The sequence below is a fragment of the Cervus elaphus genome, chromosome 19 (genome assembly GCF_910594005.1).
Source record: "Cervus elaphus chromosome 19, mCerEla1.1, whole genome shotgun sequence".
NCBI classification, from domain to species: domain Eukaryota; kingdom Metazoa; phylum Chordata; class Mammalia; order Artiodactyla; family Cervidae; genus Cervus; species Cervus elaphus.
In genome coordinates this window covers 20,463,396-20,487,915 of record NC_057833.1, presented here as the reverse complement: position 1 = coordinate 20,487,915, position 24,520 = coordinate 20,463,396, and the positions used below count along the sequence as shown (strand labels likewise).

General features: G+C 38.1%; 1 protein-coding gene across 1 annotated transcript in view; it reads left to right on the top strand.

Moving 5' to 3' along the window:
- Positions 1-11,647, top strand: part of SERPINI2 (serpin family I member 2) — a 32,975-nt gene extending 21,328 nt beyond the window's left edge. Inside the window, exons 5-8 of the mRNA XM_043874820.1 lie at positions 471-568; positions 5,182-5,268; positions 7,182-7,271; positions 11,427-11,647. Of these exons, the coding sequence (XP_043730755.1) occupies positions 471-568; positions 5,182-5,268; positions 7,182-7,271; positions 11,427-11,503 (352 nt within the window). The 3' untranslated portion in view covers positions 11,504-11,647. The remainder of the gene's footprint in view (positions 1-470; positions 569-5,181; positions 5,269-7,181; positions 7,272-11,426) is intronic.
- The last annotated feature ends 12,873 nt before the right edge of the window (positions 11,648-24,520 follow it).

Below are 24,520 nucleotides of genomic sequence, written 5' to 3'. Positions count from 1 at the left end.
TGATGCCCCCTCTCTGTACCTCAGGAGCCAACAATCTTTTTAATGAACTGTTGGCTTCTGTTTCTAGCTCATCGTATCTTGGATGTCTGCCAGGAACCATCTTGGATGATGTGAAAAAAAACTTGAGTGTGTACAGTTGCTGGAGGGAAGTTTTACTGTTCTAGGGAAGAAGCCAAATAATCGAAAACTTAGAACTCTCACCCTGTTTTGTTGGGTAATTTTTACCTCAAAAAGTAGAGTATTTTCTTCTCCCTTCCCAAGTAACCATTTATCTGGGAAGCAAGTTATTAGCAATCCAAAATTGCTCAGTGGAATAGTGGGGAAATGGTGTGAAAAATGAAGATAATGAAAACAAATTATTTCACAATAAAATATCTTCCAAGTCATCCATTAAAAAAAAAACAAAAAACCCTTTTGGTAGCCAATGTGTACAGTGTTTCACAAATTTTCCTCTTCATTTTTTTAAGCAGATTTAAAGTAGAACAAAAATTAGACTTCAAAGAAGCTTTGTATTCATTGAATATAACTGAGATATTTAGTGGTGGCTGTGACCTTTCTGGAATAACAGGTAATATGAAAAATTATTCTTATATTATCAAGTAAATATGTTCTCTTAGAAACTGTGTTAACTGACTGATCTTAAAACTGAAAGCGCATTTGGCCCCAGAAAATACGTACACGGGGAATAAATGTCATCGCCGTGTCAAGCTGTCTGTAAACAAGCACTTTATTTTGCATTTAAGTAGTTTTACTTAATGAAAGTCAGACAGCATGTTAGAATGTTAGATAAGCCTTCTAACCACACTTGCAATGAAACTATGCAGGAAAAGTATTATCTGGGGCTTTTATTCCTGCTCTGTTTGTATTTCCTTATCTGAATATTGGGAATTACAACTTTGAGGCTCTCATTTAAACAGAGCTAATAAAACTCCCAATTTGCAAATGTTAATTTGGTAATATTAGAGCCCATGAAATAGGCATCTGCAAGCTGTTGGATGATGAACACAGCCTAGAAATTGTAAGGTTGCAGCTTGTAGATTTAGCTTGAGACTGACAACACATCAGAGGAGATGGAGCTTTTATGCTAACTGGCACTTGGGAAATTGTGCATGGTTAAGGTGCTCACTTTCACAACAAAGCCCAAGACACTATTTCTCATCCTGGCAGTACCTACTAGTTGAAAAATAACTAAAGAGAAAAAAAAATGGAGGAAGAGGGCCAAATTATCCTGCTATTTTAAATTCAGTCTTCTGTTTTATAAAGAAAAAATAAAGTCCTAATGATACAAGCTTGTCTGTCTGATGGGGTTGGATATCCTAACCTAGAATTATTGTGTATTCCTTTATAAAATGTAGGCTTTGGAGAGGTATTCATTAACTTATTCACTTATCAATTATGTGCGTAAGTGAACAGAATGAATGAGTTTTCCTGGTGGAGGAGGTGGGTGGGGTACACAGGTGACATAGATGTTCATTATCACCTTCACACATGATTTAGCTGCCTGTTCTCACACTGACAGATAGATCTGACTTCTTTGACAATTTCATCAGCATCAGGAATGAGGCAGTCAAAATTAAATACTGCAACAGGATTCTGTCTAAGTGTGCCCTGGAATGCAGCCACCTTACCAACTTGAAATAAACCAAGCCATTTTTTAAACACCTCTTCGTCTTAAATGTCTTTCTGGCCTTCGGAAGCTCACTTGCTATATCTCAGGCATTTCAAACAGCCACTTGCTCTGCAAATTCCCAGCAATTTGTGACTTCTATAAAATCTCCTTTTACATCAATAAAATACCCCCAAAATGCTTTATAAGAGAATTTGTACAAGAAAATAACCCTGAACAGAAAAGAATAAGTGTCCAACATTTTTTGCTCTGAGTTACCTATTTGAGTTGATTTAACGACTTTGGTTCTGTCTTATTGCCTGAAATAGAACCACCATAGCCAAGGCTGGCACTATTTCTAGTCTTTAGGAGAACAGTGAATTAATTCCCTGCTAATAGTACGCTTTGTGCAATAAGCCTTTGCTAAAGGCTATTGCAGCGTCTCAGTGGTAAAGAATTCACCTGCCAAGCAGGACACGAAGTTTCTATCCCTGGGTGGGGAACATCCCCTGGTGAAGGAAATGGCAACCCACTCCAGTATTCTTGCCTGGGAAATCCATGGACAGATGAGCCTGGCTGGCTACAGTCCACGGGGTCGCAGAGTTGGACACAACTGAGTAACTAAAACAACACAAAGGCTACTGAGGGTCAGTCCAATGCTACTGCTGTGGGATATTTACACAAAAGAGACACTATCTTATACTCAGACTGTCCACATATTTTGAATGAAATGTTTTTAAAAGAGTTATTTTTAAAACTTGGAGATGAATGTTTGACTTCTGTCACCCTTAGTAAAATATTTAACCTTTCTGAACCTCAATTTTCTAATCTATTAAATAAACAATATATCCTAGTGGCAGAAATAATAAAAGGACATATGTAAATCAGCTTGTTCAACATCTGTTCTATAGTAGATGGGCTTCCCTTGTGGCTCAGATGGTAAAGAACCCACCTGCAATGCGGGAGGCCTGGGTTCGATACCTGGGTAGGGAAAATCCCTTGGAGAAGGGAAAGGCTACCCACTCCAGTATTCTGGCCTGGTGAATTCCATGGACTGTATAGTCCATGGGGTCACAAAGTGTTGAGCACGACTGAGTGACTTTCACTGTATAGTAGATACGCAGTAAATGTTAAATTCGAAAAGAAAATTTTGAGCAAATGGCACATTAATATTTACTTGCACATCTTCAAGCAAAGCTACTGGAAGTTTCTTATCCTCTTAACTTGATGAAGACATACTTGGAATCTTCATAGAGAATTAAGGGAAGGAATGATTACAAAGGTATAGAAACCAGTAAGTTTATGAAGTTCAGATCCCTTGTTCTAATCTAGCATCTTCCAGGTCCTGTTCTTTTTCCAAGACCATGCCATCTCTGTAGAAGATGGAATACAGAAGGTCAAATTGCTCAGTCTACTTAAGCCAAAGGCTCACTTGGTTTGGTGCCAGTGGGAAACTGCATGCAAGAAATTCTCCACTCCATCCCTGCCTGCTGTTTGCTCTTCATTCTTTGTATGGGCCCCTCAGTCATCTACTCTGTGCTCTATGCAAATCCTTATTCTAGGCAGTTGTGGGGAAAAAAATGTGCTTATTTGCATGACCTTAAAAGACCACACTCCTGCATTTTAGTTAAACCACACTCATGATATGGACGCCCGTCTTTCTCCATCTGAATTGTTTCTGTCACTGGACATATTCTTATCCATTGATTTATTTATTTGGCAAGTATTTATTATAAGCCAGCTAGCTATCTGCCAGGCAATTTTCTAGAGTTGAATAAAATCCACAAATTCCCTCTCCTAATGAAGTTTACATCTGTTAGGGCAGATGGACGATTAACAAGTAATTAATTAATTAAATGATGAGGTGATAGATGGTATGAATTAACTAAAATAGAGTCATGGGATAAAGAAATTAGATCAGATAAGAGCAGAATTAGACATGGTGGAAAGAGAAGATTGCTTTGAGGAAGTGTCATTTTTATTGAGACCTAAGTAACAGGGGACCCAATCAGGGTAAATTCTGGGAAAAGGGATTTTAAGCAGAGGGATAGATGAGACTAAAGCTTTGATGCTTGACCTTGTAGCTGGAGCTATTGGGTGAGGAAAGGAGGGTAGGAGATGGGGATCAGAGGTAATCAAGGGCCCAGACAAAGTCATCACACACAGAGTCTGGAGTTATTTTTAGGAAGCCATTTTTTATGCAAATCACCCTTTGATGACTTCTCTCTATCTTGCCTGAGGGGATTTACTTTTCTGTAAGCTGTCAGAGATGGTTCCCCTTGACTAAATTATTTCTTCATGAAAGCGTTAGTCACACTGCTGCTGCTGCTGCTAAGTCGCATCAGTCGTGTCCGACTCTTCGTGACCCCATGGACTGCAGCCCACCAGGCTCCTCCGTCCATAGAATTTTCCAGGCAAGAGTACTGGAGTGGGTTGCCATTGCCTTCTCTGTTAGTCACACAGTCGTGTCCAACTTTTTGTGACCCCATGGACTATAGCCTGCCACGCTCCTCTGTCCATGGGATTCTCCAGGCAATAATACTGGAGTGGGTTGCCATGCCCTTCTCCAGGGGATCTTCCCAAACCAGGGATTGAACCACAGCCTCCTGAATTACAGAAGATTCTTTACTACCTCAACCAACCCCTATTTCTTCATAAACTCTTCCAAATTCAGTTGTATTGATGGGGTCCACCTGCATCACATCAGCTTTCTCTTTCAAGAGGGACAAAGCACCTTTATCTCCTTTCTCTTCAAGAGTCAAGGCTCGCCTTGCTCTCCTCCACCCTCTTGCCATCACTGAACCCACCACCACCTTTTTGTTGTTTCTGCGAGGAACGTTGTCAGGTCTATCTGGTCTTGACGCAGCAGGGACGGCAGATGGCTTTTGAACTTACAGTTTCACTTCCCCCTTCTCAAGGAGATGCTCCACAGGTCACTATATCAGAGAGGCTTCACACATACATCAGTTTCACCGAGGGGATGAATGGGGCCTTCTCTCTCAGCTTGTTCCCACAGCAGAACAAAATGTTGTTAAGACGCTTACACTGAGAAATCTGACAGGTTTTAAAACCTAGCTCTGAAGTGATTTTGGAACAGATGACACAAAGCCCTTTAGACTTTTATCACCTCACCAGTCTTGAAGGAAAGTAAATTTTGTTCTAAACTCAGATCAAAACCCTATACAGAGTTTAAAAGGCAAGTTGGCTTTGAGGTTGAAAACATAGGGTGGGATTAATTCATATCTGTAAAGCCTTTTTCATCTTATCTGTAGACCATGACGAAGGGGAGCAAAACCTTTGGTCCATTGAAATATTTCACTTAGTGGGGTGCCTGACTTGAGGTTGATCCCCTTCTATCTTTACCTTCCATATCTGAGCTAAACTTGGTCTCTTCATGTTTTCTCTATATCATCTCTGCAAAAACTAAACCTAAACCACCTTTATCTCTAGAAAATTAACTAACTTGGAAAGCATTTTTTCCCCCTTTTTCTTTGTTCATTTGAAAATGTAATGGGATCCAATAAATAATGCTTCTGAATTTTAACCCTTAAATGCACTTTCATATTTTCTAACAGATTCTTCCGAGGTGTATGTTTCCCGAGTCATGCAACAAGTTTTCTTTGAGATAAATGAAGAAGGCAGTGAAGTTGCAACATCAACTGGTAGGACAAAGGATGTCACAGGAAGCCAGGAGGAAGGACTGGGGGAAATGAGCATGAGGATGCTGGCTCTTTGTGGCTCTCTGATCTCCTTTCCCCCTCCTGCTGTTCAGTACAGTATAGGAAGGGCAAAGTGGCTATTTAAGCTATTTATGCGTCTGGGTGGCTGGAATTTAAGGCAAAAAAAAAAAAAAAAAAAAGAGGAGGGACTGATATCTACTGATATCTGCTTATTTGTGAACTGGATTACCTGCCCATAGCAGTCAGGCTCAAACCTGAAATCATGATTGCTCAGAAATGTTCACTCTTAAGTAGTTGTATTCATTTCATTCTTCCTCTGTGCTCTTAGTTCCTGCTTTTCTAATTTGATTCTTGTTGTTATGTCTATGGCAGTGGCTCTCAAACTGAGCTGCATGTGAGAGTTAGCTGAAAAGCTTTTAAAAATTCTGTGCCCAGCCTAGAATATTGAATATTCAATTGAATATTGAGCACCCTAAAATATTGAATCAGTATCTCTGGTGATGAGATTTAGCCTTCAGTATTTTCATACATTTTCCTCAGTGATGACAATGTGCATCAAAGGTTGAGAACTATTGCTCTCCAGTGACTTGCAGCTTATCCTTGGTACTGTGAGTATAATGCATAGACCAGCAGCATCAGCATCATTCTGGAACTTATTAGAAATGCAGAACCTCGGGCCCAACTCCAGACTGACTGATCCAGCATCTGCATTTTCCAAGGTCTCTTGGTGACTTGTGTGAACATTACAGTTTAGGAGCCGCTCTTCTATATCACCTTGAACAAATGGCATTTTGAATAGTATCTATGCTGCATAAAAGTAATACTCAACAAATAATTGGAGAAAAAGCCTTAAATTCAATTAGAAGTAGGAAGACAATCTTAATGAATTCCTCATACACATATTTTAATTTTTCAGACTATTTGGATTTTAGCCAGTATGTAAAAGATATACATCCTTTAAACAGTCATATTGATAAATTTATATCCAGATTATTAACTTCTTGATTAATTTATAATGCTATGTAATGCCAATGGGTTTTGACATCTGGGTGGGCCACGCTGGGCTCCCTACTGTTTTGTCATCTCCTGAAGGGCTCCTGTACAGGCTATTACAATCCTTAGAGAAATCAAAGGTGCTGTTGAGATGAAGTTGCTAGTTCATGTAGATAAATTTTCCACTTGCTTTTACATAGAATTGGAAGAGTCCTTATAGAACCTTGTCTGATCTCTCTCATTATTTTGGTGATAAAACAGACCCATGTGTGGAGCAGTTTGCCTAAGGTCATATCAGTAAGAAACAGTAGGGTTTGGACTGAAACCGGATTTCCTGACTTCAGGTTCAGAGCGCTTCTGCCATAGCCCAAGGCCTCTTGTTTTTGGTATGGAGTTCTCTAAGAGGAGGTAACAATCACTAAGGGATCAGCAGTGACCGTGATGGCATTTGTTAGTGACCTTTGTTAGTGTGAGTATTTTGACTTTCAGGCATCTCCTCAGTGGATTTACAAAATATCTGGATAGGAACTAGGAGTTCAAACATTATAAAATAAATTGTCTAATGTAAATAAAAAGTGAGCAGAAAGTTACTGCTTAAAAGATGAAATTTTCAACTGCCTTCACTAAATTGAATCTAGTATCTGGCTTTCTTCTTCATTGAGCATAAAGTGTGAAGTTAGAATGATTCCATGAATAATCTAATATCTTTTCCTCTGCTCTTCAATTTTTAGATTTATTCCAAATTTCTCTGTATTTAGAAAATGGTTATTTTTCCACATGGTAACTCTTCAAACAAAAATGGCCTTTCCTGTCTACAAAAAATATTGTGAATATTATGGATATATTTTCTTTACTGATCTTTAAATGTGAACATCTAAATAACTCTTGTCTCTATTTCATAGGCATAAACACACCTGTGATCATGAATCTGTCACGGAATCAATTTATAGCAAATCATCCGTTTCTGTTTATTATGAAGAATAACCCAACAGGTACCTTTTTGAGAATTCCCTGGGGGAACTGTTTAAGTTCAATAGACCTAGCCTATTGAATCTGTTGGAATCTTGCTGTTAATCGCAGTCTGTTCCAGCTGCAAATGACAGTCTGAAATCATTTGTTCTTTCAATTTATTGAATTTATTTTAGTTTTTCCCAAAGTTTTTTAGTGACTATTTGTTGAGTGCTTGTTTTGTACTAAGCGTTGTGCTTTAAGAGATGTCAGTGACCTAAATAGATCAGTACTAGTAATAGCTGCCAAGATAGTTTGTATAGGTGCTGGTGATTTTAAATACCAATCTGTACAGTTAACACCATTCTAATAAGTCAGATATTTGATGAATAAAGACATAGAAACTCAAAGAGAAGTTGTGTAGTTTGCCTAAGGTCATACAACTGAAAAGTGGCTGAGTGAAAATAAGACCTGTTTGTCTCAGAAGTCAACTTTCTTTCAATGGGAGTAGAACTTGGAAGTTGCACAGTTGTGAAAGGTTTTCTAGGTAGATTCCAAGAATAAGTGACTAGCTATAGGCTCTGAGTGGGAGGGAGGGGTCAAACATTATTCCAATTCTCTAATTTGGGCAATTCTATAAGACAATGCAGTCAGGTACAAAAGGTGGGGGTAGTAGTCAGTTGGACTGGCACTACAGACATGGTGAACACATAAATGCAGATGGTCCGGATAGATGTTTTTGCATCTTATGAAATGAGAGAGGCCAGAAATGTGGATAGTGAGGAAGCTTTCTTTAAGTATATATTTAGGACTCCTCAGGAGTCATAACCCAATGACTGTATACCACTGGAAAAGAGATAATATCTTACTCATTTCTGTATCCAGCCCAGAATTTGGCCAAGTGCCCTGCACTTAATATCAGTATCTCTAGAGACTGAAGGTTTGGACTTGGGTCCAAAGACCAGTTTAATGAACTAATAGTTCTAAGACAAGTCACTATACTTTCTAAGCTATATTTTTCCCACCCCCTATTTGAACATAATATTAGTACTTATGTCATGCTGTGCTTGCTTAGCTGTGTTCGACTCTCTTCAATCCCGTGGACTGTAGCCAGCTAGGATCCTCTGTCCATGGGGATTGTCCAGGCAAGAATACTGGAGTGGGTTGCCATGCCCTTCTTCAGAGGATCTTCCCAACCCAGGGATCGAACCCAGGTCTCCTGCATTGCAGGTGGTTCTTTACTGTCTGATCCACCAGGGAAGCCTTTATCTCATAGAGGTAAATCAAAGAATACACTAAGCCTGTGACACAGTGCCTGGCACATGATGTTCATTGTGGATACATCAATAAATATACATAAAGGAAGGAAGAAAAGTGGAAAAGTTTCTCTAAATAAATTGATTTACGTGGCGAAGAGACATAGTTAATTTCAGAAACTGAATCTGTTAGTTTAACTAGCAATATTGATATTATTGACCCCCTAAGGGATATATCAGTCTCTTTTTTTAGGTTGTGTGAAACTAATGCTGGATGACCATTCTGAAAGTTACATCTTGGAAACAATGGGATAGTTTCAGATTTGCTCAGGCTGTATTAACACAACTTCAGTTCTATAGGGGATGAGTCAGTGTTATGACATAGTCTGTGTATGTCGTTTGATTTATACAACCTTAACCTTAGGATATCTCTAATTTCTTACCATTAGTATGTAATTATTGAGTATGCAGAACAGAAAGAACTGAAGCTGCATTGGGCGTCAATGCTCAAGGAAATATGGCATTTAGAATAATACTTGACTCTTTATTTTCCAAGTTGATGACTGAGGGGCTAAGGACATGTAATAGCTATCAGTTAAATTGTAGTGAAAATTCAAATTAATTCACTTATTTACTTATTTGTGATAATGCTTAAGTGTCAAACCCTTAATGACAATTTCCACTGTTTTGTGATCTTTATTGTAATGAGACTTTCTAAACTAAGGTTACTCCCCTAAAGTATTGTTTCAAATGAATGGCCACTCATTTATAGGAGGCTGTAAATTATTGCCATATATAATGCAGAATGGGCTATTATCTTAAGACAATACACGTTCAGTGATTTATTTATTTTTCCTTTTACAAATGAACTGAAGAAATTATTGGGATTAACGAAGCTGGTGATTTACCACGCACGGTGAACTACCAAATGGCATAATGATTTATATAAAATATATTCATTTGACAATTCCTGAAGTATGAGAATGAATGATTTTAGGTTTAGTAAAAACAACTTTTGCCTAGATTTTAAATTTTCCTTTGGTCAAACAAACTTCTTATGCAAAATCCATACATTACTTGTATTTTCCTATCAGTATTTAACTTCCTATAATATATACGTTTCAGTATACTCATCCAAATCTCTTACTGAGCCAAACTTCCAGGGAAATGAAGAACGATTCTTCTTCTTTAAGGTTGAGGGTATAGGACAGCATTAGAGACTTTCAGAAGAAGGTTTTGAAAGATGCTACATGAAATGTGCCATTTCCCAGAAAGTAGTGAATCACGGTTTTGAAACTAACAGTGCTCCATACATAACAACAACAACAAAATACTGTGTTTAGAATTTTTTCAGGTCCTAGGTTGAAGGAAGAAGCAGACTGCAGGGTATTCATTAAAAAATCTTTTTTCTAGGCTGTTAGCTTTGGTTATGCTATTGTATTTTTTACATTATGAACTAAAAAACTGCTTCTGACAGAGATGTTTTATAGCTATATTATTAAATATGAGGGACACCTCTTTAAGAAGGGGGCATGAAAAGTGGAAACAACAATGAATCTGCTTCAACCTGCTCTATATCCATTGAGACTATGTCAAGGAAGATTTCACTAATCTGTCCAGTTTAGTAGTGAGTAGATTGGCTATTGCATGTAGACTTAATTCAAAATGTGGTTCTCCTTGGTCAGAAAAGCAGATTGAAAAGACTAGGGCAAATGGCTTTTATGTAAGGTCCTATACTTCTGATAGTTTAACATTTTAAACTATTGTCTTCAATTTATGAGGTTAGCCACTTTAAAAATTCTCCAAACAAGCATTTCTGGTAAGCATTTTAATGCCAGAGAATTACAAAGATACAAGAGTTATTGTTGGTTCCTCTTGTGACTAAAAACAGTATACAGTCTAGGGAAGTTATTTATGTATCCATGTCTATCTGAAAAAAAGAGTATTTGTTTTCTAGTATTGTTGGAATTGTTTTGAGATTTTTATGGCAAAGTATTATTAATTATAATCATAAAAAGAAGAAAAGAATCTGCTAGAGATTATGTCTATTTCTGTGTTAATTGGCTTTTTTAAGACTGTGTCTTTGGACTGAAAAATAAAGAGTTCATGAAGGGCTCTTCCTTTTTACTTCATTTCTGCCATTGTTAGTTCAGTACTTATTAGTATAATGTTCATTTGCTTTAAAATTATGCAAAATTTTATTTTGTAGTTTTTGAAATGAACCTTTATTACATATGACTTTAAAGGAGGTAACCTAAGGCAACACGACATTGAGCCATTCAAGCCATTTACCTTTCCCTAGTTGGCAAGAAAGGTGAATGGATTTTGACATGTCATTTATTTCTGTTTTGTCGTCTAGTTTTTAGTCCCTTTTCACTTGAAAAACACAGAATGGCTGGAAACAGGTGTTTACATTTATGCTGTATACTATATCACTTTGGTGAGGATGTGAAAGTATGAGAGATGTGAAAATATTGCCTTTAGCAGTAAGCTTTGATTCAAGCTGAAGGAGGAGAACTGAGAAACTGCACTTTTAACCCCAAGGGTTTACATTACATGCATAAAGAGATGACTGCTAATGCCTTAAATTTAAAACGTTTCCTATGCTCATCACCATTTTATTACTCTATGTTTGCCTGACTGAGTCTCTATATTTAGAAGAACACCTCTCTGTCACTTTAATTTTGCTTTCCTTTATGAAAACCAGAACTAATGCATTTTCCATGACAAGCTGTTGTGGGTGTTAATATACTTCATAAATTATCAAAAAATGATTAATAATGATATAGTCATCTATTTTAGAGAAGTGGGCTTTGTTATTAGACATTGCCAGTTTACCTTGTAGTAAAAAGACTAAATGGCTTGTTAAAACATTAAGAAAAATTGATTATTATCATCTTTTTTCCTCCAAAAATTCCTAAAGATCTTTTTTTCTTTTCCTAGATTCAATTTTGCTTATGGGAAGGGTGACAAATCCTGAAACCCATGGGATGAAGGGAAGAGATTTAGATTCACTGTGAATGGCAAGTACAGCCTCGGAATAGAAGGTTATTCCTGGAAAACAGTTGACTGGCAAAATATCATCAAATATTTTCTATACATCTTTTTCTATCTTAAACAGTGGCTGTATTAATCTGTATCCATGAATAAATGAAATTATGCATTAAATGTCTTTGTGCTTTCTGTATTTTTATAAAGTTTATATGAATCAAAAGCAGTGAACTTACATAAAATATTAATATATTAGAACAGTCCATCTAAGATATCTTAGATATAAAAGTCCTGTCTTAGATATCAAAATCTCTATATTCTTACAAGACTGAACTATCTCACTCCCAAGTATAGCACCTTTATCCAGACCATGGAGAATTGAGTCAAGAGAGAGAGTGCATGTACTGGTACCTCTCTGGGGTACCACTTGAGATACCAAGATCCGGTACCTATGATAGTAAATGAACTTTGAGTATTTACTTTATCTTAACTTGGCATTCCATGTGTTATGTTTAATAGTTGCCTTGTTTCAATACATATCAATTTTTTTCTGACTTATGCCTTAAACCCATAAAAGAAAGTAGAAGCAACAAGAACTTTTTAATAAAGTTTTCCTGTACATGAAATTGGCAGCTAAATTAGTGTAATTCAGGAGGCTGACCATCCATGATTTTATATCACTGAGCTAATGGAAATGTTAGAGCCAAGATTGTAATCTACAAATATTAAACACAACACACTTCCTCTGATGTCAGATGTAAATACCCCAAACAATACTACTTTCCGATGACTTTATATAACATTTCATAGTTTTTCTATTTTCATGTTAGTGATGAAAAGTGTCCTTTTGTTTGTGCTGGGAATTCTCTGCAGAGTTTAATGATAATGGCTTCCCATTGTTGAGCTCTGATTATGTGTCAGGCCTTGAAGTCAGCACTTTTTGGACATTATGATAAATGCAGGAAAGATCCATGAGCTACTATTATCCACATTCCTGATGAAGAAACTGAAGCTCAAACACATTATATAAGCAGTCAAGGACATATAACAAATAAGTATGGAGTCTTTACTGTATTTCAAAGTTTGAGCTCAGGACTATCTGTATCAGGAGACTGTGACCATAATCACTGAGTTATAATCCCTCTTAAGTACGTCCTTTAAAGTAGTGCAGATTTTCCCCTGAAACTTCATGCTCTCTAGTCTCCAGTGTCCAGATGTCCATCTGTAGCAAAACCTAGAGCAATATTCAAGACCATATGAAGACAGCTTTACAACTAATTGTGATGGCTTCAAACCTTAACATAATCAAAAGTAATGCTAGCTTTCCTAGACTGCAAATTGCATCTTACTTAGACATAACACAGTGAATGCTAATATATATGTTAGTGATATATCATAAGTTTGTTCTTCATCATGGAACTGATTTAAAAATATGTTTCCTTAATTTAGGAAGAAGAGCATAGCACACTATTAAAGGGACAGTAGTTTTATTTTCAGGTGTTTTTCTTGGGTTAGGTAAATTTGTACATTCTCTTTCATGTGTTACATGTTAATCTGCTCTGGAGATTCATTCATCCCTTCCACAAATACTTATTGAGCTTCTATGTTCCAGGCACAGTTGTGTCCAACTCTTTGTGACCCCATGGACTGTACCCCACCAGGCTCTTCTGTCCATGGGATTTCCCAGGCAAGAATACTGGAATGGGCTCCCCTTTCTCTCTCCAGAGGATCTTCCCGACCCAGGGGTCAAACTTGTCTCCTGCATTGCAGGAGGCTTCTTTACCACTGAACCACCAGGGGTAAACCAGTAAACAAAACTGACAAGGTCTCTGACCTCACCAAACTGACAATTTACCAGTGGTAGAAACATACTAAACCAGTGAAAAAATAAAGTAGGATAATGAAATAGCAAGGAATTTATAACATCAAGTAATGTAATAAAGTGACTGTCCAGGTTTCACTTTAAGTATATGTTTTCATAATATGTTCCTAATATATATGCTTCTCTTAAGTAAGATTTGTTAAATGTCTGCCTCGGTTTTCCCACTATGGAGTCCAACTTTGCATTGTTGCTGTTTTCTCTGCCAATTTCATGCTCTACATCTGGTAGGCATTACTTGCCTTACAAAAGGAGGTGGTTTAAGCTCCTTATAAAAGAGAGGAACCTTCTGGTGTGGATTCAAGCTTAAAATATCTCCTTTCCCCATTCTAGACACATAGTTGCCAGAGCATTTCTAAGATTAAAACCTTAGTCTTCACTTTCATTGCAGTTAACTCAGTGGTTATTATAGTTTCATATTACAAAGGTTAGAAGTGTCTGGAATGTATTTATAATATATATGTGTGTATTTACTTATTTATGAAATAAAGTAAGTATGAAATAATTTTCTCTGCCAAGCTATACGAAACCATTAAGATTCACAACAGTATACAATATATGTGGGATTAAAAATATTTTCAAATTAATAACCCTCATAAAAGCTTAATATGTCATATATATAAGCTTAATATATCATATATATAGATGTAATTTCAAAGTTATTAAGAATTAGTTTCATTGACTTCACATAGTTATAATACATGGCATATTTTAAAGGAAGGAGTCTGTTACATTAGGAAATGGGGCCTGGGAGATCAAAGGTCTGAGACAATAAACAATTTCTATTTCAGGGGTGAGGTTTATAGAAGTCTCTTGAATTGGTTAATAAAAACCTGGAAACCTTGAAAGATACAGAGAAAACTTTAGGGCAAGTTTTATTAGAAGCCAGTATTTTGGACCTCTGTAAAGAAGATATTTTCTCTCAGGAAGGTGTCAGACTTCCCCCTATATGGGGTAAGTCCTCCTGATCTATGGGTCCTGAGACCGACTCATGCTTAGGGTGAGAAAGGGGGTCTACTGAAAGTCTGCTCATAAGAGCACTGTTTCTCCCTGTGGTTTAGTCACTAAGTTGTGTCCGACTCTTGCGACCCCGTGGTCTGTAGCCTGCCAGGCTCCTCTGTCCATGGTATTCTTCAGGGAAGAATACTGGAGTGGGTTGCCATTTCCTTCTCCAGGGGATCTTCCTGACCCAGGATTCAAACCCGGATCTCCCGCATTGCAGGCAGGTTCTTTACTGACTGAGCTTCTTTGTCCTGGCTCCTTGTGTGATCATCTCTTAATCTGAACCTGAAATTTAAGAGATCAAAAATCTAGTTTCTTTTTCTTTTTTGATGCCTCAAGTGACCACCTTGATGTTATAATATAAAGGACTCATTTTTCTTTTTTTTTTTTTTTCATTTTTCTTTTTAATCATTTTTCAACTAAAGATGTATTTTTCACTAACATTATATTTTTGCCTGTCATCTCAATTTTCTGGAACTTCAGTGTCCTCACTTGTACAGTGAAGGGTTGGACAAATTCTATTTAAGTTCCTTATTCCAAAGTCCTATGCTTGTAAATCTCAGGATTTCTCTACAAAGGTATGTTTGGAATAATGTCTTTTGAGTCATATTGTTTCTATAAACAGTGTTTTTGCATAAATGAAGCAGAAATCCAGGATGCACTAGAATTTTGGTTCATGATACTATTGTTAACTATTTATACTTGTTTCTTTTTATAATTCTATTGGAGTATAGTTGATTTACAATGTTATTAGGTTTAGGTGTACAGTAAAATGATTCTGTTATTCATATATGGATATTCATTCTTTTTCAGATAGGTTATAAAAATGATAAAATTGTTTTTTCATAGGTTCGAGATTTAATTTTTAAAAACAGAATGCACATAAAACAATCTTACTACTGTGGCAGAGACTCCTCTCTAGTGAAGGCTTTTGAGCGTGGTTTTGAGATGTTGCTGGACAGTGGGAGCCTAGCGGAGCACTTCATTTCACCTATCATTGCATTTATCGAAGTGGAGCCCTGTAATTAGTTCTCCTTAGTGGAATTTGAGTGGAGGTGAGTGTCACTTGTGAGTCTGTGTCTGACTGCTCTCTTCTCCTAAACCAGCCAGATGCAAATGCTCAAGGCCACCCTGGAAGTTCTATTTAGAAGATGAGAGAGGTCTGCTAGCCTGGGTACCTCTGTCATTGTATGCTGTAGATCCTCTTGCTGCTGGGTCCAAAGCCAATCAGGAATACCAGCTTGGGACTCATGTAAGCAAGAGTTCCATTTTCACTGGAGGTAGATTGTTAGTGACAATGGTGAGGGTTGACTTGGTACTTTTAACGTGGTGATTCTATAAAGTAGAGAAAACATGTGGTGTAACTTGAAATTGGATGCAAAAACAACAAGAACACAGACATAGCAGGCTGAAAGCAGCAGAGTTTGTTAAGCTGTGGAACTATTTGGTAAACTGCTGCTTGTGATAATCTGGAAAGTAGACCGTATGTGTACAGACCCAGTATCTAGCCAGAGATGACATTTCACATCTCTCTTGAACTTGGTGGAGTACTGGGCCAGGAAGATCCCTTGGAGAAGGAAATGGCAAAATTCCAGGATTCTGATCTGAAAAATCCCATGGACAGAGGAGCCTGATGGACTACAGTCCATGGAGTTGCAGAGTTGGACACGACTGAGAACTAAGCATGCTCACACACACACACACACCCCAAGCAGAATATGAGCAGAAATGTTACCTGTTTCCTCTGGCCACAGTGATTAGGAAGCAAATTTGCCTACTTTTCTTTCTCTTTTGTCCACTCTGTTTGGGGTATATCAACACTTAGGATGACAAGAAAGCCTTAGAAGACATCTGAGAGATAGCTTATCTCTATCAGCCTGGGTCCCTGAATGATTGCATAGATCACAACCACTCTATTCTCTGTTATACCATCCTTGACCAGAGATTCCTGCACTGTACTAGGGGCAAGAAATACATCATATGATGCTAAGCCATGTTAAGTAGGTAGACGGAGCTCACCAAAATAATATAATGATGTTTTCAATATATACATTCCATGTGTTAACTTGTAGTGTATATTTTCTCATCCTGGCGCTTGGCACTTGGTAAGACAATATTCTGGAATGCTATTTCATTTTGCCTGCTTCATGAAAGAAACTCAGGAATTATTCAGCGCATTTTCCCGAGCAAACTCTTCATCTCTGTGATAAAAATGTTATCTTTACCAAAAGAGAGAAAAGGATATAAAATACAGAAAGCTCACTAATGAGGTGCTTTTCTGGCTACCACACAACTCTCTGAGTAAAAAAAGCAACTTTTACCTCCTAGTTACTCTGTGTGTGTGTGTGTGTGTGTGTGTGTGTGTGTGTGTATGTGTGTATGGTGGAGATGGGGGCTAGGGGTTGAGGGTATCTTTAAAGGTTTGTCCTGAAAAGGTTTTTGACTAATATAAAAAGTAAACATCCTTTGCTTGCTTGCAAAGGATGCAGATGTAGCCTAGCTAATGATGACTTAAAAGCATGTGCTCAGTGCTTCAGAGAAAATGACAAAAAAAAAAAAAAAAATCGCAAGTCTTAGAGCTCAACAATCATTTTTGGAGATCAAAAAATATTATTTTGGATACTAATATACATATTATATTTGAATTCTTCAGCTCGTCATGGCTTGTATCACATTATTCATATTCTTTGTGTCCATGAAAATACATAGGAAAAAACATCTCTGGCAGTTAAGTTTCTGTTTTGTAATTGAGAGCTTATACTCACAGAGATCTTACTATCACTAAGTAATGTATATACAGTATCTTATTTAATCCTCACATTTCTCTTTCACCATTTGTAAAATGATAAAATTGAAATCAAAATATTAAGACACTTTGCTCTAGAATATATGCGGAGTATAAATAATAGAACTGGTACTTGACTTCTGATACATCTACCTGCCAATGCAGGAGATTCAGGAGATGCAAGAAACTTGGGTTCTGTCTCTGGGTGGGGAAGATCTCCTGGAGAAGGAAATGGCAACCCACTCCAGTTTTCTTGCCTGGAAAATTCCATGGACAGAAGAGCCTGGCAGGCTACAGTCCATGGTATAAAAGCAAAGTTGGACACAGTATTCCTGGTTTCTCTGACTCCAGACCTCACTTTTAATTACTAAGCTAGTAGTTCTCACACTTCAATTGCATCAGAATCATCTGGAACCCTTGTCAAACCAGATTGTTGGTTCCTGCCTCCAGGGTTTCTGAATTGGGAGGTCTGGATTGGGTCCTAAGTACTTACATTTCTAATAAGTTTCCAGATGGTGCTGATGCTGCTGGTCTAGAAACCATTTGAGAACCACTGAAATACGATATACTTGCTACTCTTCTATGATCTTTTATTTTTATTTTTTTGCTATACTCAGAATGACCTGATAATCAGTATGATCAGAAAGGAACCACAAGAACACTGATTCAATGAAGAAAGAGGCTGATGACAAAAGATTACATTAAAATCCAAATGAAAGAAGGTAAATAAATGGCAAAGGTGATGATTCCTCATTGCATGAAGAATGAATGCAAGCCTGCAGCCAATATTTAAAGTCTCTTATGAACTAACCCCAGATTTCTAGACTAATCTTCACTCATCTGTGCTTGGTCATCCAGCACCTCTACACTCTCTCACCTTGGGTGGTATCTACTAATGGATACTAAAGGATACCTCCTCAGCCTAGAAATGCTTTTCTCTCCCTTCCTGAAAAATCTGTCGAAGGTCTAGTTGTGCTTCAAGATTTAGTCCAAATAGTTCCTTTCCTAACACAGCCATCCAAGTCTCTCTTGATATCTACTTCTTCCCACCAAAATTCTTCCCTGTCTCATCAGAATTATTTGAGTTGTTCAAATAACAATGGGTCTAGGAAGAGTTGTGTGTTTTAATTGCACGTAATGAAGTTTCATTCGTATTTGTTTCCCATAGGATTTAGGACTCTGCTGCATCCTGGCGGTTGCTCAGTGCTGCTGCTGCTAAGTCGCTTCAGTCGTGTCGGACTCTTTGCGACCCCATGGACCGCAGCCTACCAGCTCCTCCGTCCATGGGATTTTCCAGGCAAGAGTACTGGAGTGGGTTGCCATTGCCTTCTCTGGGTTGCTCAGTGAGGGCTCATCAAATCCAAGTAATTAAAGAAGCTTGTTAGAGTCACCAATTCAGGTATATATTTGTCTTATCAGACTGTATGAGGGCCCCCAAATTATAGATAATTGTATAAGGTAGAATTTTTTGACTATGAATAATAGTGTTTCCAAAAAAAGTAACTTAAAATGACAAAAATTTACTTCTGTATCAGATCAAAGCAGACTGGAGGTTGTCAGGCTACAGCTGATACAGAGCTCTCATGACTGTAGGAGACTCAGTCTCCTTCAGTAACTCCATCTCTGTGGTGATGTATCTTAACTCAGGCTGCATCAATGAAATGCCATAGACTGGGTAGGTTAAACACAGACATTTAATTCTCACAGTTAGTGAGGTTAAGAAATCCACAATTAAAGCGTTCCCTTTAGGTAATGTAACCTTGTTTTCTACTTGCTTTTCAGCTATTTAATTACAATGGGCTGTGACATTATCTTCATTGCATTCATTCTGCTTGGGGTTGTTGTCCTTACTGGATTCATGGATTAACATCAGATTTGGACTTTTTGGCCATTATTTTTCCAAGCATTTTTTTTCTCTCCCCACATCTTCTGGACTTCCACTGCATGTAGGGTAACTGTATTACATCACTCCACAAGACACTGTGGCTTTATGTTTTTCTTTGTAAATTAGTGTGCATAGATTCTGTTTTCATGTCTTTAAAGTTCAATAATTTTTTGTTTGGCAGATCTCATCTTCATTGAATTCCATCCAGTAAATCTTTTACTACAATTTTTAGCTCTAAAAGATTCATTTTAAAAAATATTTTCTGGGCTTCCCTAGTGGCTCAGTGGTAAGAGTCTGCTTGCCAATGCAGGTGACATGGGTTCGATTCCTGATCTGGGAAGATCCCACAGGCCTCAGAGCAACTAAGCCTGTGTACCGCAACTACTGAGCCTATGCTCTAGAGCCCTGGAGCTGCGGCTACTGAGTCCACACACTGTAGACCCTGTACTCCAAAAGAGAAGCCATCACATTGAGAAGCTCACACACCACAACAGAGTAGACCCCACTTGCTGCAACTAGAGAAAAATCCACAGCAACAAAGACCCAGCACAGCCATAAATAAATAAGTAAAATTATGTGCAAAAATCTTCAATTGTTCTCCAGTTTTTATTTAGGATTCCCTTTAGATCTTTAAATATGTTTATAAAAGCTCTTTTAAATCCTTTTCAGTAGTATTCACTATTATTTTAGGGTCTACTTTTCCGTTGGTTGATTTTCCTTTAATTGATGGATCACATTTTCTGCTTCTTTGCACATGTAGTGATTCTGATTAGATGCTGGGCATTGTTAATATTGTTATTATATGACTGTGATCTGGATTTTGTTGCCTGCCTTTAAAGAGAATTGAGTTTCAGTCTAGCAGCCCTGAAATTACTTGCAGATCAGCTTGATATTTTCAAGGCCAAAGACAGGAAATTCAGTTAAGATTCAGAAAAATGATAACATGAAAGGGAAGAATATGATTTATGTGTAAAAGGGTTAAGTCTTCAAAGAACTGGAAACTTCTGACACTGTTTTCCCTGCTGATATTTAAAGTCAATATAAATAGCTATTTGTTTAGTTTTATATCCATATTTTCTCGTCTTGTCTCCACTTTGGGAAAAAAAGTTTAGAATTCAACAGAGAATATGTAGATACATGTTTTCCCTCCATATCTCCTGCAATTTCACTGAAATCCAGACAGGCTACTTCTCAGGCTATTTCCTGGCCTTTAACATCACCTTGAAGGGTGTGCAGGCCCAGAGTAGAGAAACGAACAAGGAGGTAACTTTAGATACCTTTGTAAATATCAAATTTAGCATAGAACTAATCACCTAAGAACAGGTAGAATATGATTAAGTGAGTTTGATTCTGGTGCATTTTCAAAAGATTGTTAAGAGGTGAAATTGAGTTTTATCAAATTATCTAGAGATTATTGAAGAAAGATAATTTGGAAGTTGGGATATTTGAATTTTCTCAAATATACCAAATCACAGCATATATTCTCCTTTTAGAGATTTATAGAATTTGGCAATTCAATTTTGATTAGTATATTTATTTATGCACTTCTTGTACCAGGAGTGTGTGTGCACATATATATAATATATACTTGTATATGGTAAAAAATATATCAAACTGAAAAATGCTAGAATAGTCCAATTCTACATGGGAGCATTCAAAGGAAAAAGTGGTGCTAGTCTTTGAAGAGATTTAATAAAGTAAGTTGCTAATTTATTCATTCGGTCTACCTGATAATGAAAAGTTAACAAACCAGCCCACTATATGAATAGATTATGTAAGCTTTTTCAGACTCAATTTAAATTTCACCAAAGTATATTATGCATTGGCAAATTTAAAGTAGGAAAGTAACTTCCCCTTCAGAAATTAGTGGTGTAAGATGCCACAAATATGTGAATTTGTTCAGTTTAGTTAAAAGCCACAACAAAAAGATTTATTTTTGAAAAACTGTTTTATATTTTATGTTTTGACTGTTAATATTGTAATTTTTTAGTGTTTGGCTGTACTTTTCAAGGTATGGTCTGGGAATCCTTGGGAGCAACTGAGACTGCATGAGTTCAAACTATTTTGATAACAACATTATGAAGTTATTTGCCCATTTCACCCTCAGTCTCTCATGAATGTACAGTGGAGAGTCCATGGGATTTGGACAAATGACATAACACTGCAACAGACTGAATGCAGACAGATACAAAACTATAGCTGTCTTCTATTAGACGAGATATAAAGGAGGTATGAATAATGTGAAGATATGCTACTCTTTCCTGTAGCTTTAAAATTTGGAGAACAGTTTTTTAAAATAAAAATACACTGTGTAACACATCATAGATGTTTATTGTCATTTTATTTATTTTGCAAAAATATTTATTTATTTAGTTGGTTGACCTGGGTCTCAGTTTCTGCACATGGAGCGCTTGATCTCTGTTGCAGAATGTGGGATCTTTAGTTTCCGCATTTGGGAATCAGCTCCCTATACCGCGGGGATGGAACTGCAGCCCCCAGCATTGGGAGCGTGGAGTTCCAGCTGCTGGACTGCCAGGAAATTCCCATATTATTGCCATTTTAAAGTGAATTAATACAATTATTTAAAAATTGTTCTTTTTTTTTCTCTAGTATGAAAAAACCTTTAAATATTTAAAATTATCTTAAAAATGTGATTTTTAAGTGTAGATCCCTTGAGACCAAAATGCTTACAGACCCCTAGCATACATGTATGTAAGCCACATTGACATGAGTTAGTTAAAGATTGTGCCATATGTTCAGTTATGTCTGACTCTTTGTGACCTCATGGACTGTAACCCACCAGGCTCCTCTGTCCTTGGAATTTTCCCAGGCAAGAATACTTGATTGGGTTGCCGTTTCCTCCTCCAGAGGACCTTCCCAACCCAGGGATCGAACCCATGTCTCCTGTGTCTCCTGCACTGCAGGGAGATTCTTTACCCGCTGAGCCATCAGGGAAGCCCCTAGTTAAAGATCAGAAAAACAAAAACAAATAAATGAGATGAGAAACCAAGAGTATATGACACTGTGAAATAGGCACATCACAGAGAGGTGTGTATAATGTGGATAACTATTTCAAGCAGTGTTGCATCTCAGTCCCCTGTTGTTTTTTTTTCTCCTACCAGAAAAGGAAACAGAATAGCCATACAATCTTTTATGTGATTACAGGATAGCCATGCAGAGCATGGCTCCAGAGCAGATACTGCCATAGGAAGGGCAACAGAGAATTAATACGATTGAAAAATTCATGAGAGAGAATAAGATGGCTGAGGAGTAGGTGAACATGGAGTACGTTTCTCTCCATGGATACATCAGGAATACACCTTCATACACAGACGTTCATGCAGAACACCAGCTGAGAGTGGACAGGAGTACCTGACCGGTGGAAAAGAATATATAGAACCACACAAAACTCGGTAGGATGAAGGAACTCGGGGGAGAAACAGGAGTGTTGCTAGGACTGGACCTGCCCTCAGTGGGTGGAGGAACTAAAGCAGGGGTCCGATCCCCACATCAGGGCAGTTGTCTGAATCAGAGGAGAAACATTTAAGGCTGAGAGTGAAGCAGCTGATCTGTGGCAGCCTAAATGGAAAGAGAATCAGATAGTCCTTGTCGCAGCCATACATATCCTGAACGGGGACGCAGGTCCCCTAGAAGGCAAAGTGGCTGGGAACTGGAGCTTAGGGATGGGAGGAGATTGAGGTGGGAAATGCCTGTGGAGGAAAGCCAGGCAGTCATGGAAGCAAGGCAGTACTGCTGAGTCATGCGTAGGGGGTGGAGCCATCACCATCGCCTCTCTCTCCCCACTCACCAGCATGGGCAGCTGAACAATAGAGAGGCTGGCCCATCAAGAGCCTGAGGCATGGAGCTACAGAGCAGGACCCCACCCATGGCGCCCCTTAAGTGCCTGATGTGCTGATCTACAGAGTAGGACCCCAGCCTCGGGGAGCCCTCTATGTGCCTGACGTGATGAACAGAGAGGGACCCCAGGCAAGGGAGTCCTCTAAATGCCTGAATGGGTGAGCTATGGAGAAAGAGTAGCCAAAGAGTCCTTCTGATTGCCAGTTACCAGAGGCTCAAAAAAAGACTCTAATAGGGCCACAACTCCAGCAGCTGAGGCAGTCCATGTCCCTGCACAGCTGGTGCCACCAGGGTCCCCATGACCCAAGCAGCTGTGCCAAATTCATGCTCAACCCTCACTGGGGCAGAGGTGCCACAGGAAAAATTTAAAAAAGCCTTGCATCGTTCTTGTCCAACTCTGCAACCCTGTGGACTGTAACCTGCCAGGCTTCTCTGTCAAGGGGGTTCTCCAGGCAAGAATACTGGAGTGTATTGGCCAATATTGGTTGCCATAGCCTTCTAGAACACTATATTTCCGGCTTCCCTAGCCACCAACACCCCTGAGTACCTGGTGCTGCCAGAACCCCTGCAACCCAAGCAGCTGAACTACCTCCACACCCGGCCTTCACTGGGGCAGACCCAAGTCCTTCAGGGCAGCCTCAAGAGCAAAACCCCAGTGGACAACCCACATGCCGAGGTGGAAATAAAAACCACAATGAAACCCAGGGGCAGTGGGGCTAAGGAAGAAGACCCAAAACCTTCCCACCAGCCGTACAAGCTGCAGATTAAATCCACATGACCAACTAGGCAGACTCTGTCTATAGAATATAAAAGAGGACATTGAGAGCTCCCACAAAAGCACACTAGTTCTGATAGCTGTGGACATTGGAGGCAAGATCACACAGGAGTAGGACCAGATTAGAAGCTGAGCTGCCCCCACAGCAGGTCCAGAGGCCAGCACAGGGTTGGAGGGCATCCTAGGGAGGTGAGGTGGACTGTGACTACCAGCAAGGGAAAGGATCCTGACAGCAGTGACTCAAGAAAAGCATTTATTATTCTTATATTTTGACTTGTTCTGTAGTTTCTTTCAGATTTTTCTTTTCTTTTTTCTCTTTTCCTTTTCCACCCCCTCTGTTGTAGTTGTTGATTTTATTGTCACTATGAAATCTAATTAAGCTTTTGAGTTTGTTTTTTTTTCAATCACACTTTTTACTGTAGTTATAAACTTCTGCCTCTACTTTGGTCTTTTGCAGTTCTGTGGAGTTTTCTTTTTTTTTCTTTCTTCTTCCTTTTTTTATTTTCTTTTTTAATTTTAATTTTTAATTTTTTAAGCCTATTATTATTTTTTCTACATTTATTCCTTTGTTTGCTTTTCCTACTGTTCCTTTCCCCTTGCAGTTAATCTTTAATGTATATGAATCTTCTTTATCTACCCCTAGTTAGCTTTGCATATCTATTCTTTCTTTCTTTCCTTTCCTCTCAACATATTTGTTACTTTTGTTTTCATAGCTTTATCCCCCAGTTGGCACCTTGCTTTAGTTTTGTTTTCCAGTTTGTGTTTTAGTTAGTTTTGTTCTTAACTGGTGGATGTAAGTTTTGGTTTCCTTTGTTATTTGGGTCAATCTATTGTACTTTATTTTTATTGGACTGTTTTGATT